General features: G+C 40.4%; 1 protein-coding gene across 3 annotated transcripts; it reads left to right on the forward strand.

Annotated features, from left to right (window-relative positions):
• Positions 1-3: 3 nt before the first annotated feature.
• rnf208 (ring finger protein 208) lies at positions 4-15,926 on the forward strand. 3 transcript variants are annotated; one of them, XM_088010988.1, is made up of 3 exons: positions 5,843-6,576; positions 6,717-6,840; positions 13,815-15,926. In XM_088010988.1, exon 3 carries the CDS (start codon positions 14,782-14,784, stop codon positions 15,556-15,558), a length of 777 nt encoding a protein of 258 aa, XP_087867114.1. In that variant the 5' UTR covers positions 5,843-6,576; positions 6,717-6,840; positions 13,815-14,781; the 3' UTR covers positions 15,559-15,926. The 3 variants fall into 3 exon arrangements, with proteins under 3 accessions (XP_087867113.1, XP_087867114.1, XP_014822446.1); XM_088010987.1 differs by lacking the exons at positions 5,843-6,576; positions 6,717-6,840 and adding an exon at positions 4-82; XM_014966960.2 differs by lacking the exon at positions 6,717-6,840.
• Positions 15,927-16,067: the final 141 nt, after the last annotated feature.

The raw sequence follows: 16,067 nt of genomic DNA on the forward strand, positions 1-16,067 counted from the left end.
AGAAGGTATGACAAAGTGATGAAGTTGATAAAAATTTTGACTTAACCAAAACTAACTGAATGACATCTCTTAAAAGCTCAGGGTAAGTATGAATCTAAGAATCTTATTTAATGTCACCGGTTTAGTATAGTTACATCGCCAGAGGCTAAAAAATATGACATTTTTATCAATTAAACATTTGACTTATTTATGTACAGTTTCAAAGGAAGATCTAAAACCTTTCTGTGTCTCGCAACGCTTTTGTGAGTTGGGAGGAAGTTAAGAAATGCTTGCTTAACAGGAATCCAAACTACTTAGTCACTTTTCTTACTTTATAATCACTGTATAGAGACAGTAGACTTCACTCTCAAAATGGTAAACAGAAAGGTGAGCTTTGAAAAGTATTATTGATAAATAGGTTATACACTGCTTTTATTATGGTTAACTACATTCCTTAACCAGGAACGCAGGGCTGGCCCAAGGCATAAGCAAACTAAGCAGCCGCTTAGGGCCCCAGGGCCACTAAGCGGCCCCCTCAGTGGAGCTGATTTTTTTTTTTTTTTTAAGTAATAATTTCTATGTCATTATAATATCAAAAACACACAATTTCGCTATGAAGTGATTTGTTTTTTTTCTAATAATATATATTTGATAATGTATGAAGAAATAATTATTTTATTGATAAAAATAAAATAAAATAATTCCTCTTGGGGGCCCCTGGTGGCCGCGGTAGGTACTGCACGCTTCGCCGTTAATATGAGCTGCCGTGCAATGAGCAGAGCACCCAAAAGTCTCAAGCTCCGGTCAGAAGTAAAGTTAGCAAAACAATGTCTCAAAAAAGGACTTATCCTTCAGGGAGAGAGAAGAAAGAGGAAGAATAGAAAAAAGCCAAGATAAAGGCTTGGTAATGTAATGTTTATCAGAAATATTAGTGGAGCTGCTAATAGAAAATTAGCTTGATAGCGACCTTGAACAGTCCAGTTCAACAGCCAAACATTTATGCTATGGTCTTTGTGTTTGTGTGAAACTGACTTTTAACTTTAGATGAATTGATTCCACTTCTTGGCTCTGTATATTTCTGAGGTATTTTTTATCTTCAAAACGCCGTGTTTGATAACGTTTAACAATTAACAATAATTAAAACTTCTCAATGTTTGATATTGTCTAGCAAAATGTTTTTACGTCAGGCTACATACCTGCTACATGGATGAGCTATTCTCTGCGTTAGTTGGGGATATGTTGTTTGCTGCTGAGCATAATCATTTTGTGCAGAGGTCCCCAAACTTTTTCCTGTGAGGGCCACATAACTTTTCCCTTCTCTGGTGGGGGGCCGGAGATTGTTCACGGGAAGCGGGAGGGGGGTGCCAGGGGAGCGGGTCAAGCTCCCGGATATGCACGGCAGGAAATCGATTGATTTTTACCCAGAAAGCACATGGGCAAAACCCATGAGTGAAACGGTCACTGGGACTGACTAGTATATATTCCATTGAGGGAATGTAACTCATATGTAAACATAAAGGCTCGTTTTGAAGTATAAGCTGCTACTTACAGGCATTGCTTCGAAGAATTCAACCTGGAATGCGGCGTTCATAACAGACACGTGTGTTCATCTGCTCTACCGCTAGCAAACAACCATTGATTAAATAACATAAAAAGTCAAGCAGTTCCCTAAAAGTCCAACAGATGGCAGCAATGCGCCCCACAGTTTAAAGAAAGAAAAAATCCACATATAAACCGGAAAATACAATAAATAAAAAAAATCTGAATGCACTCTGGTATTGTTCAGGAGACCGGACCAAATGTGGAGGCGGCCCGCGGGCCGTAGTTGGGGGACCCCTGATTTTGTGGCTTAAACAACCATTATTTTTTCTAAGTTATGTGAAACTTCTATTAAAATCATTTGAAGGCACATAATCAGTCCAGAACCAATCCACATTCTCAGGGGAGAAAGACTCACCTGGTATAAATTAAATTTTTAGCTATTGGAGCTACGCTCAAGTGAAATTTACTGTTGGAAAAATGCTGTCACATCTACATAATTTGTAACTGGTCTTTTAGTCTATAATCTGTTTGTTTTCATATTCATCACTTTTGGTGAATATGAAGACTTTGCTAGACTTTAAAATGCTTATGAACTTAAAATAAATGTGCAAGGACATTTTATTAAAATGTTCACAGTTGTTTATAAAATGTTACAGGCAATGCAACAGGACGACACTGAACGCCTGAATGAAGCTACAGTAAAAATGTTGATAAACAGCCGACAGCAGGTTTACATTACATGTACAGAATTGAATGACAAAGAGAACTGACACACCAGCACCTCCTACTGGTAAATAAATCTCACTACAGCGCATCCATATTCCCCTCTTTGTAACATTCATCCACTGATCAGCAGTATTCAGCATCATTTTGTTCCAGTGCAGGGACTATTCTTAAACTTCTGAGGACATCACAGATTATATGTTCAGGCACATCAAGATAACAAAACTATTATCAGCCGAGTAGATTTGAAGACATAATTTTGCTGTGTATTACTAATGAAAATGCATTTCCTGCTGTTACACCCAACACTAGACTCCTAGACAGGATTAGCTTTAACCTTGGCTACCATCTTGACCTTAGGCACCACAAAACAACTGGTGTACACATATTTGTATTTGTCCAAAATATCTGGTACTGTGCTGTCAGTTTGATAGTTTTTTGTTACAAAAACAAACTTGTTGTTTGAATAAAAACAACAAGTTTTTATTCTTCTGTCTTTGTGACAGAAGAATGGTTTATGGTTTATTTTTGGCCCAATTTCATGTGGTCAAAAAGCTGGTGAGGAAGTGTCTTTACAGATAATTAAAAGAGTTCTGAAACAATATGGGGTGAAAGTCCTGATTATCCAAAACTAATATAGAAAGCCAGATTACACTTTACAAATGCACTCAGCAGTAATGTCCTTAATTCTGACACATATTTTGTGGCCTGATGACACAAAATGTGACGTTATACTTCAGGTATTACTGGTGTAACTCATGAAATAGGTTACAAATTGATTATGCTGGACTACTGAAGCCACATCTTAAGACATAATTTAGGAAGTTAAAGTCTTGGATGAATTTGGTCTGTCAAATGCACAAAGTTTAGGAATGTCCGACAGAAAGCCCCGACTACAGCAATTTATCCCAGCAGGGTCAGTAAATCCCATAAATACAATGCAAAGTAAAATTCCTCCTACAAAACATTTAGTGATTAAGATCTGTGGGTAAGACGAGCACTGTAACCTTGAGTCTGTCAAAAAGTTGTTTTGTGGCATTGCTTTCATGTTTCTCTGTAAATATTGTCCCACACTGAGGGGAAATGCTGTACCGTATGTGACACTGATAATAATAAGCACAACCACATTACTAAAAACAGAAAAAAATTTGATGTTAAAGAAATTCTGACTAAAAATCATTTGGGAAACATTCATCATGCTACAACCCCTGGCAAAAAGTATGGAATCACCAGTCTTGGATGAGCACTCATTCAGACATTTCATGCTGTAAAACAAACTCAGATCAAAAACATGATACAATATTAAGGTCGTTCCAAAGTGCAACTTGTTGGCTTTCAGGAACACTCAAAGAAATGAAGAGAAAATATTGTGGAAGTCAGTGAATGATACTTTTATTGACCAAACACAGGGAAATAAATATGGAATCACTCAATTCTGAGGAAAAAAGTATGGAATCATGAAAAACGCATAAACAAAAGACCATTCAAAATACATCACTAGTATTTAGTTGCACCACCTTTGGCTTTTATAACAGCTTTCAGTCTTTGAGGCATGGACTTGATGAGTGACAAACAGTATTCTGCATCAATTTGGTGCCAACTCTCTTTGATAGCAGTTGCCAGATCAGCTTTGCTGGTTGGACCCTTCTTGTGGACCATTTTTTTCAATCTCCACCACAGGTTTTCAATTGGGTTGAGATCTGGACTATTTGCAGGCCATGACATCGACTGAATGTGTCTTTCTTCAAGGAATGCCTTCACTGTTTTTGCCCGATGGCACGATGCATTGTCATCTTGGAAAATTATTTCATCATCACCAAACATCTGTTCAATTGAAGGGATGAGAAAACTGTCCAAAATGTCAATGTAAACTTGTGCATTGATAGAAGAATTAACCACAGTCATCTCCCCAGTGCCTTTGCCTGACATGCAGCCCCATATCATCAAGGACTGTGGAAATTTGGTTGTTTTCTTCAGGCAGGCCTCTTCATAAATCTCACTGGAACGGCACCAAACAAAAGTTCCAGCATCATCACCTTGTCCAATGCAGATTCTTGACTCATCACTGAAGACAACTTTCATCCAGTCATCCACAGTCCATGATTGCCTCTCCTTAGCCCATTGGAGTCTCGTTCTTTTATGTTTAGGTGTCAATGCTGGTTTTCGTTTAGCTTTCCTGTATTGAAATCCCATCTCCTTTAGGCGATTTCTTACGGTTCGGTCACATACATTGACTCCAACTTCCTCCCATTTATGCTTCATCTGTTTAGTTGTACTTTTTCGGTTTTCAAGACAAATGGCCTTAAGTTGTTTGTCTTGACGCTTTGATGTCTTTCTTGGTCTACCAGTACGCTTGGCTTTAACAACCATTCCATGCTGTTTGTATTTGGTCCATATCTTGGATACAGCTGACTGTGAACAGCCCACATCTTTAGCAACCATGCGTGACGGGTTACCTTCTTCAAGAAGTTTCACAATCCTCTCTTTTGTTTCAAGGGACATTTCTCTTGTTGGAGCCATGGTTCTCACCACTCCACTTCGTCCAGCAGCCCTCCAAGGTGTCATGACTGCAGGTGTTTTGAACTGCACACTAACGGGCACATCTAATCTGGGGCAGGTGTCCATTTAGGGAAAGGAAATAGACTGGGTGTGTCCTTTTTTTTCTACCTCCAATTTGAGTGATTCCACACTTTTTTCCTCAGAATTGAGTGATTCCATATTTATTTCCCTGTGCTTGGTCAATAAAAGTATCATTCACTGACTTCCACAATATTTTCTCTTCATTTCTTTGAGTGTTCCTGAAAGCCAACAAGTTGCACTTTGGAACGACCTTAATATTGTATCATGTTTTTGATCTGAGTTTGTTTTACAGCATGAAATGTCTGAATGAGTGCTCATCCAAGACTGGTGATTCCATACTTTTTGCCAGGGGTTGTACATCAATGATGAGTGTGGTGCTGGTCTCCCTTCCCCCATAACGTCTGAGCAACCTATAGAACCAATTCATCGTATTGACTGCTGAAACTCTGAACAGCACCTCTTTGACGCCCAGTTTTCCAGCCGCTCATGACATTATGCAACGGATGTTCATATGTTTTAATTCTGGCGTGTTTTTATTACGCTTTGATCTCGGGATTATTTGTCCTGTCGGTGTTAAAGCTTCTTGAGCGGATACAAAACGTAACAAAATCCTCGTTATGCAACATCCCTGCATGTTTGGATCTGCGAGAAGAGCTTAGGGTCCTGGTTTGAGGTTTTTGAGAAATTTTTGTTTCAGGCTTTAGGAAAGATAATTGCTGTCTGTGATGGAGATGCTGGGTCTGTTTTTCAACATATCCAGTCTGATACACACCCCCCATTTGGTGGCAAGCTTACGTGTCTCCTATCTCAGCCTCACAAGCTCTCCGTGTGCCTGGCTGGTGCTGCTTTGCCATATGCCAGCATATAAAGTATGATTCATTGCTTTTGGTTTCCTTTTGCATCTCAGAAAGGGTTTTTGTGTGTGTGTGTGTATGCATTTGTGTGTTTAGATGGGGGTGGGGAGTATCATCCTGATTGGCTGAAGTATTTTCTCTGGCGACGAGCAAACGTGATCCCGCCTGCAGAGGCACTGCAGTGAGTGCTGCAGTGAGAAAAAGAGAGAGAGGCAGGCAGGAGGGGGCGGGCAGGCAGAATAAACTACATGAATAAGGACTGAGCCAGAAGCACAGAGGAGACAGAGCACTGTGTGTGTGTCTGTGTGTGTGTGTGTGCGTGCGCATGTATGCATGTGTGAGAACACTGCGCATGTGTGACTGAGCGGACTGTGCAGGAGAAAGAGCAGTAATGAACGCCAGCTGAGGGATGACAGCAGGGCAGAGGGAGAGAAGGAGAAGACAGAGGCTCACCTGAAGACGAGAAGAAGGAGGCAGTGATAAGAAAGAAGGACATAGTGGGGCGACATTTGAGAGATAGAAGAAGCTCGGGTCCCTGCACAGAATGAGATAAATGATGTGTGAGTAGAAGCAGACAGACTGGGATGGAGAAAAGGACACAGGAAGAGAAATTTCAGCTCCAACTCAAAGGAAAAAGACTGGAAGAGTGAAGGAGAGCGAGACCAGAGAGCCGATGATGCTGAGCCTGATGAAAGCAGACTGATGTGTCCACCTTGCAACAGCTTCCTCCATCTTAACATTTCCTCCATGTTGTTGATGCTCTGAGAACAGAGAGAGGAGAGAGGAAGACCGCATCCTCACCCCGGCAACAAAGAAGGCAAAGCGGTTTGTCATCCAACACAAACAGCTCGTTGAGGCAGCAAACGACTGGACTATGACAACCACGTAAAGAGGACAGGTGAGAATGAGGCAAAGCTTTACATCTCTTTCAATGTGAAGATGCGTACAAACATGGCAAAGAAGGAGGCTTGTGTTCTGTTCTGGTTTGTTATTGCCATTTTTTGCTCAGATGTTTCATCATGTCGATCTGGGTCGCAGGCATTATGTTCACACGCTGATGTAAAAGTGAAGACAAACCAATCACGCCCACAGAGCCACAGCTTCTCATCGGCAGAGATGAAAAACCCATCAGACGGAAACGATGACTTGAGGTCGCTCATGTGTGAGTTTGGATGTAGATAGTGTCTAGAGGTTTTCCTGTGGGCTTCTGTGACATTTGCCAGATGTCTGCCCAGGCAGATAGCAGGCTGGGGGGGTGGGCGAGCAATGGTCTTTTCTGTATTTGTCAGCAGCCACAGATGCATCTCCATAATGGCCAAGCATCGGCGCTGCAGTGAAAGCGCCCTGTGCACCACGCTGCGATTGCATAACTGCTGCTTCATCCAAACTGCACCCCTCCCATTTGTGCAAAGCCGTGTGCGGCAGCAGCTGCTTCGTTGCATGAAGACCCGAGCAGTTTGCCTCTGCAAAGTCTCACAAATGCCGTCCACTTTAAAACCGTGCCGAGACATCCTTAATTATTTGCCCTCATCGATCAAGCCGCGGCCGTTATTGAAAAGCCTGGGAACTTTCCCTCATAAATCTTCAATGAGGTCTGTGTCAGGAAGAGGGATGCGTTGTTCATGCTTTTATTTATTTTTTTTTAGCAGCATGTGCAGCTCTGCCATGTTGGTGTGGGAGCAACACAGGCGAGAACAAAGAGCAATTGGCTGTAATGAATTGCGAGGCAAAATGGCCGATGTCTGCTGCCTGTTTTTTAATCAACACCTCGCCAAGATAAAAACATAAACATTGGACGGCGTCATACAGGGGAAGTGCGAAAAATCGGCAAGAGGGTAAAGGGTTATACACCTTTAGTATAAAGCCAGTCCTGTTCATCATCGGAATTTAGTAATATCCAGTGATGGGAAAACATGAAGTAAATTGTGGGATTTATCCTGCTAAGGTCATTACATGTTACATAACGCCAACACGCAGCACTATAGCTCACATAGGGCAGGGAAGAGATTTGTTGACATTTTTGTCTTCCCCAGAAAATCGTTTGAGAACGAATTCAAATCTCCTCATAGCTAACATACTTGGCATACTGCTGGCATCTTGCATCGGGGGCATGAATACCCACATCCTCCGCTCCGTCCAGGATGACACTGTGATAAAAAAAACAACAAAAAAAAAACAACACAGTTTTGTGTGGATGACTGATTGATAAGGGAGACGACATACTCATGCGCACTGCTATCGATGACTCATTCAGTACATCGTGCCCTGACACAGGCTCCCATCCACACAGGTGGACTCCGTCTTGTGTGAGAGAGCTGACCGGGGCAGAGCTGTGAATGTGAATGAATGTGTGTGAAAGTCTCTCGGGAACATGTGTGGTGTTTTCTTTATCAAAAAGAATGCTGCTTGGTGTTTTTCCTCTGCTCCATCACACGCTGGGCGCATTTTAGAACACTCATTTTTTATCGTCTCCCATCAGTTTGCTATCAGATTGTTTGTCTCTGGAGGAATGTAAAAGGGTGGTGCTCTGTACATGATGGAGTTGTCTGAGGGTAAGAATGTTCTAGGATGTGTGTGTGTGTGTGTGTGTGTGTGTGTGTGTGCGTGTGTGTGTGTGTGTGTGTGTGTGTGTGTGTGAATGCAGCTCTGTGAGTCTTTAATTGTATAAGGAATCTGCAGCTGAGAGTGACTCCTCTGACATCTCTGTGGTCAGTTCCTCCTCCTTCTTGTCGAGGTCAAATGCCTGAAGTGATTTCATTAGTAATAATTCCTCTTGCTGGAAGACGACCCACGACGGTGTGAACGCAGTAAAACGCTGTGGAGAGCTTCGGCCGTTTACAGGATGGTTGGATGGAGATGGGCTCTTTATATAATCCTTCATCGACTAGGAGGAAGCAGCTCTGAGGCTGACCCATCAGCAAGCTGCCTCCATCAGTCATCAGTCATTTTCATACCAACGTAACCAAATTATTGGGGAATTTTAGCTGCTTCGTCTCTCTCAGACTCGATGGGTTCCCAAGCCGCCGGGTGACTTTTATTAACAACATATTTGGCATAATCACAATCAGTTTATTTTAACAAACTGTTGGTATTCAGCTGTTTAACATATAGACATGCAACATCCCATTTGATCCCATCTGACCTCAATAGTAATAATAATAATAATAATTACAAAACACAAAAATCTGATATCCTTCCAGTCACTGATGGCTTCATACAACCAACAACACTCTTCAGTGCTGGCGTAGTTACGCAAGAAAACTCAAAGATAGCTAATTGCAGCATCAGTGACGTCTTTTGAAATCAAGTCAGGAGGCACTGAGATGTAAGAAGCTAATTAAGGGAAGGTGTTCTTTTAAGACTTGGAGATATTCCTAATTAAGTACATTTGTTTTTCTACACAGCTCCTTTCACAGGTGGTTCAAAATGAAAACAAATAAAAGATGAAAACTCAAAATAAAGAATATTAATCACATATGACATTATACAGCAAAAAAAAAAAGAAAAAACTAATCAAAAGTCAGGATAAATGAGTTTTCAAGTGGTTCTTAAAAGTCTCAACTGAATGAAGACATTGCAAAGATGAAGGCAAACCAATCCACAATCTAAGGGCCACAACTCTAAAAGATTTCTCACCTCTGGTCTTAAGATGTCTTTGAGGAATCAACAACAACTCTTCAGACTGGAAGATCTCAGACTGTGAGAAGAGATCGCAGATTTATTCAGGGTGTAAGAAAAAGCTAAGCCTTCAGCAGGAAGACTACATCAAATGCAAAAAAAAATTGTGTTACAAATTAGAATTTTGAGGTTTTAATTCCTGATGAGAAACATGCTAGATTTGGACGTTTTTTTTATACTTCAGAGTTTAGTAGGGGGAAAACAGGGAAGACTGCCATTTTAGTAATGCTATTGATTCCAATCGCTAATGTGAAATGGTGAAAGTTCAAATGTCAGTCGCATGGTCATGCTGTCTTTGCTCTAAGTTAATCATTTTGTTGCTGTTCTTATATTTTCTAATACTATTTTTAAATAGAGAAGATCAAAACAGCTATAATCAGTCAGACATAATGAAAACAGGAGGCCAAAAACAGCCACAAAGTTTTGATTCCTGCAACCCAATTGAAAAAAAAATCCCAATTCTTAATTTAGTTCAGATTTCTGGGTGTTTTTCACTTTTACAAATTCTTTTATACTCATCAATAACATCAAAACCCATGCTTCAAATCCCTTTGCTCTTATGGGGTGCGGCTGTTTTAAACTGAATGGTTTCCTGAGTGAATATTTGATTATTAACTTTTGGGTTTTAAAAACAATGTGAGGGCCTTTAACTCTCACTTGTGTTTGTAAATCTGATCCTGAGTGTTTCTTGTCCGGTGGGCGGATCTGTTTTCTCCATCTTGAAGGTGGGAGTTTTGTGCCAAATTAACACCCACATGACAACCTGGACGCACTGCATGTATTTCTTAGCACGTGATAATTGACCTCAAATTTAATCCAGCATCTAGTTTTAGTACAGATTTTATTCAAGTAAAATGGAAATTCAGACACAAAGAGTAGCACTTAATCTAAACAGGATATGGCCACACTTAAGATGTGTATAAGGTCTTATAAAATCTATGGATATGGTCAAAGCTTCAAATTTGAAAAGGAATCAAACCTCATAAAGGAGTTTTCCTGTCTTTAATGCCAAAATGGTTTAAGTGTTGTTAAATGCCAATAAAATTTTTCCTGTGAGTGATTCATGAATTGGCCAGTTTTTCATTGATCAACTCCTGTCAGTAAACAATCTGATAAAAAAAAAAAATGATCAATGCATCTCTCCTAGACATCACATGTTTTATTTATAATTTAAAAAACACAACTTCACTTGTACTGTATGACTTTACCTTCATCCTGAACACATACAAGATGGTAAAAGCCACAGAAAAGCCATGCTACATGCTTAGTTATTCTGCCCAGCCTCATGAAATGTGCATGAAAGCTTCCTCTGTGTGCCCTGCACACGGTGTGCACCAGAGGATGAGAGGGAAACGGGCTATTTTGGGGGGAAGTGTTGCAGCGCTTGCACTGCTGCTTGGGTGCATTTTGTGAGCTAGAGTGATTGGCAAAATTCTGAGCGGAGCTTGCAAACAGCGGTTTATGCCCGAGTGAACAAATATGTCAACAGATTAATGAAGAAATGGGAGGGGGGAAAAGGAGAAGTGGTCAAATGTGGCTTACTTCATCACAAAGCACTTCCGTCTGTTGAGAAAGGGGGACATCTTTCTCAGTCCGTGTGACTTTTCAGCAAAGGTTGGGGGCAGGAAACCACAGAGAAGTGCGCAGCTAAACAAACCATAAATAGACGGCAGGACCTGCGCTGGTTTTCATCTCTTCGTTTTTTTTCTCTCTCTCCGTCTCTCTTCGTCACTATGTAGGTTACCTCCTCTGCTCGGTGCGTTTCTCTTTTCTTTTTTTCCACACAATGAATCATCACTGTCGACAGCCGAGCACAGAATGGGAATCGTGCCATTCGCTATCCGGCAGTTATTGTTTTGGTCAAGTCGAAAATGTTCATCTGAACGTTGGTTATTTTTTCCACTTGCCCACTCAGAGTATGACACAAACCCTCCGCACAGATTGTGACCTCTTCCCACGCATGTCAGAAACACAACCGGAGCAGTTTGTATGAGATGGCTGGGTGTTGTCAACAAACAGGAAGAAATGCAAGTGCAGAACCACAACTATGTCACAATTACCTGCCCTTTCAACACAGTGTGGAAAAATACACCAACTGCATCTTCACAGACCTTGCTTATTAGAATAATAAGAAAAAAGGTAAATGTCTGTGTTCATAATCATGTTTTAGTTCCCGAAATTTCTCAGTAGAGACAAGCAAGAACAATAAATGGACATTTGAATTACACTTTTAAATACAAAATAATGAATAAAATTCAATCTCTTTCTTTGTGGTGAAAGAAATGAGAGGAGAAACAAAAACAAATGGCTTCTTATATTTATATGCCCTGTGACTGTTTCTCATCAACATATCGAAGCTGCTGTTCCATGTACTAATTCAACACAAGCAGATGAAATGGAGCATATTGTAAACCCATATCTAACATTTCCTTTAGTAGTCTTGCCCTCATTCTACATTTCGACAAACAACAACACTGCTGATTTTTCAAATGACTATAATATAATATTACAATCTACCAATTTGTTCTCAACCCCCCCAAAAAAAGAAAAAAAACTTTTTTTTTTCTAGTTAATGACTCGTTCAATAAAATATATACGGTTTTTCATCATGGGTTTCTAAAAGATCAAAACATTAATAGACCAAAATGTTTTCAAGAGTAAGAAAATCTCTGACATCCAATTTATTTAAAAGTTTATTAAACCCAAACTGAGAAATGTAGTGTATATATAGCGGAAGTATATAAAGATTTTGTTTTCTGGTTAATTTGTGAGGTTGTATGCTGAGGTAGCCAGTTCTTTAATGGATATGTGACAAACTTTGTCTGTCTTGTGCAAGAAACTTCTTTCAGGCAGAAGGTGAATCACTGATTTATAATTCACCCTAGAAAGTCAGATTAAATAGCTAAATTATCTATTTTTTATTTTCACAAAGCTTGGTATGCCTCGCTTAGGAGAGTCATTAGACATTTCATTGTTGGAAAATGTGTTTTGTTTTCACTCTACTTGTTTCCGTTTTGTTGACAGAAGAAGGAAATACACAAAGTAATTACCCTTTAAAGCTGCTTCAGCTCAACCCAGTTTGTGATTGTAATCTTCAGACTTGGCAGCAAATTAATGTTATGTGCTTTGTCAATAGAAAGGCACGCTCCCTGTGACGCGCCTCCCAGATTGAGCTACATGGTTATTATCTCTCATATTTGAAGAGGCAAAGCTGAGCAGAGGCCAAGATGGAACAGGAAATGGGACAAAAGCTTTTCCCTAGTTAATTAAATGGTGCTGGACACCTACAGCATGAGGCGTTAAAACAAAGAAGTTCAGTCAAACAGGAAATTTGATGCATCTACAGTTGCTTGTAAAACCATATTCACATTTTGACATGTCATGTTTAGCTCATGTGGATTTCATGAGCTAAACCAACACAAAATAGGACATAATTTTAAAGTAGAAGGAAGATAAGAAAAAAACAAGAAGTCCAGTGATGTCCGCCCCTGTCATGCATAGTTCTTATTGAAAGATTCTGTACTTTTTCAAACTAAACTTTCTAGTTTTGAGCCTTGATTACAAATTATTCATCTTGAATATGCCTGAAAACTTTTCAGGTCTGATTATTAGTGTGGTGTATCTTTTGTGGAGTGTGGAACAGCGTTGTCTTCAGTGTTGTTTTGTGGCTTCTGGACTAACTTAGGCAACGATACTTCAAAATCTATAAATCTTGGAGCTATCAAGCCAAGAATAGAGATTCCCAAGCTTAATACAGATTATTATAAACAAAATATTTCCATTTTTAGAGCATTTATTTTTATATTTTTTAATTTTTGCAAAAAAAATAATTGAAATTACTCATGTGTTTTATTGGCTGCGCAGGAGAAGATGAAATTGAATTTTAAGGGTTTTTTTTAGGAACTGTATTGACCCTATTTTGGTTTCTAAATAGGGTACAATGTGGGTACAACATCAAGAAGTAGGTGTGAGCTGTAAAATCAAAAATAAACCATATTAAACTACTATAAACCATTTCAAAATCATCATGATTTGTAATAATTATGAAACTTTCATCTTCAAGAATTGAAATTTAAAAAAAGAAGGAAAAGTTTGTAAAATCAAACACTTTTCTATACATTTTTTGTGGGGTTTTTTGTGCTGTTAAAACTTGGAACATTTTATGGTTGTTTCTGAAAGTTATTGATTAAACAAAATTTTATTTAGAGGAATCATGGGAAAGGGAGCCGAATACCTATACATGCCACACTTTTTAGATTTTAGTTCTGTGATAAGTTAATTTATTATTTTTCTTCCTCTTCACAATTATGAACTGATGTATTGGTCATGCAAAATACAGTGATTTTTGGGATTTTAACATAACTTCTTTCAAAAAGGTTTAAAGCACTTTATCAATAATGTTTTATATATATATTTTTAAGCTAGACCTAACACTTTGTCACTTTTCACTTTTCACAGATAAATGGACCAAAGGAATCTGTCACACTGAAAAAGGAAACAACACACCGTAGAGGCATCTGCAAAACTGTTATTTTCCCTTCTGCGTAGTCATGACGACTGTCTGAGAGTTTAAATACAAAGACGTTCGTCAATCCCACCCCTGAAAAATTCAAAGAGCCATTCCAACACATCTCTGGAGCATTATACAACACCTCCACAAAAGACGTCCTTCCTACTGCTATCAAGAAGCCAAGAAAGGGGGTCAAACAAGCTCTTCTGATCAGACTGGACCAACAGCAGAGAGACAAACAGAAAGACCTTCTTTCGTTCTTTTTTTCGATCTTTCTTACACACTCAAGTCAACATCTGACGTAGCCAAAAACATAAAGCTCAATAGTTGTTTAAGTGAGGAAAAAATGTGTTTCCTTTTGCAAGTCACAGGATAAACTGCTAGGAAATACTTCTGGACCTTTATGAACTGCCTGTAGTCAACATACTGAGTGAATTTAAAAATTCTTAGCCTGTGCTGTGTATGTATGTGTATTGACCATCTGGGTGCTGAAGTATTTACAATTCCTGTGTACTTTGTAGATATCAGAGAGAGCACAGGAACACCAACCTAAGTACTGTTAAAACACAAAAATCTGACTGCATATAGTCAATATTTATCAAGTTCTGTGAACTAGACTGTTAAATAATATACAATAATTATGGGTTTATTTATATTGTAATAGGTTTGCTGTTGCAGAGTTTGAGGTACATGTTGTTGGCTGAGTTTTTCATTCATTGACACTCAGACTGACAGAAGCACCTTGAAGGGGAGATCTTTGAAGGGAACATGGAGGCATCCATCCGTCCCCATGTCCCGTCTAATGGCTGACTTCAAAGGAGGATATTAATCTTCTTCCCCTTTTACAAGAGCAAGGAGTGTCCAGCGCTGATTAGAGCTACAGCCCATCTATCTCAGAACTCCAAAGCCTTGCGAATGTCCTGCCTCAGGCGTCAGCCGCTGGCCATCCCCATGGACACGGTCAAGATCATCCAATCGGAGAAGTTTCCCAGAGAGTGCCCCGTTCCAGTCACCCAACCTCGTTATGCCCCAGCTCCAAGAGTGGCGTGGGATGGCGGTGGTGAGGGTGAAATCATCGTCAACCAGGCCTGCAGTGACCTGACACTGGACATAGCACCGTCTCCCAGGCCAATGGTGTCTCCTCCGGCCCCACTGATGCGCAGGGAACACAGCTTCCTGGCGCAGCGCAAAACCAGTGCCAATGAAATCTGCTACCACCAGTTCCACTACAAGATGGAGGACGTCATAGTCAACCAATACGTGCTCCGTTCCTCCTCCACTTCTTCCTCCACTTCCTCATCCTCATCTTCAGGCCCCGTCATGCCGTGCGAGCCCCTGGAATGCCCCACCTGTGGTCACACGTACAACTTTGCGGGGAAGCGTCCACGGATCCTCTCCTGCCTGCATTCGGTGTGTGAGGAGTGCCTGCAAATCCTCTACGAATCATGTCCCAAGTACAAGTTCATCTCCTGCCCCACATGTCGGCGCGAGACGGTGCTGTTCACTGACTATGGCCTCGCTGCTCTGGCCATCAACACCAGCATTCTGAGCCGCTTGCCCTCCGACCCCAACGGGCCCGTGCAGTGGGGCGGGGAGGCCGACCGCAGCTGCTACCAGACTGTGCGTCAATACTGCCAGTCAGCCTGCACCTGCCAGATTGCCAACCCGTTGTCCTCCTGTGGCATCATGTAGACAAGAGGGAGGAGGTGAGGACACTGCAGACAAGACTCGATGCTGCTCCCCACCAACACCACTCTTTTCATCTATAAGCTAAACCCTTTCTGCCAAGCCCCCTCTCTCACATGTACAGTAAATAAATCCCTTCATAGATGTTATCTCTCTATATTTAATAACACAGGTGGATACTGTGTGGGACTTATGGATGCTGGTGATCCAGTACGAAGTAAATAAATGTATTTTATGTATGGACTGGAAAACTATTCACTGTCTCTCATTTGGTTGGATATGTTTGTCATGACATCTCTTTACATGGGAATGCCAGGGGAGGTATGTCCCCCCCCCAACCTAGGAGAATAAAAATTAAATAAATGAAAAAAATATCTCCGAGTGGCCTTTGTTTTCAGTGCTCTGAAATGTATTAACTGCAGAAAACTGTAGAACAAAACTATGAAATATTTTTAGTAATGCACTTTTACGGGCTTTTAAAGGAAGTGTAAATCCATAAAGAGCCCATAGCCAGC

The sequence above is a fragment of the Poecilia mexicana genome, unplaced genomic scaffold (genome assembly GCF_051168715.1).
Source record: "Poecilia mexicana isolate PSO_F unplaced genomic scaffold, ASM5116871v1 scaffold_12, whole genome shotgun sequence".
NCBI lineage: Eukaryota > Metazoa > Chordata > Actinopteri > Cyprinodontiformes > Poeciliidae > Poecilia > Poecilia mexicana.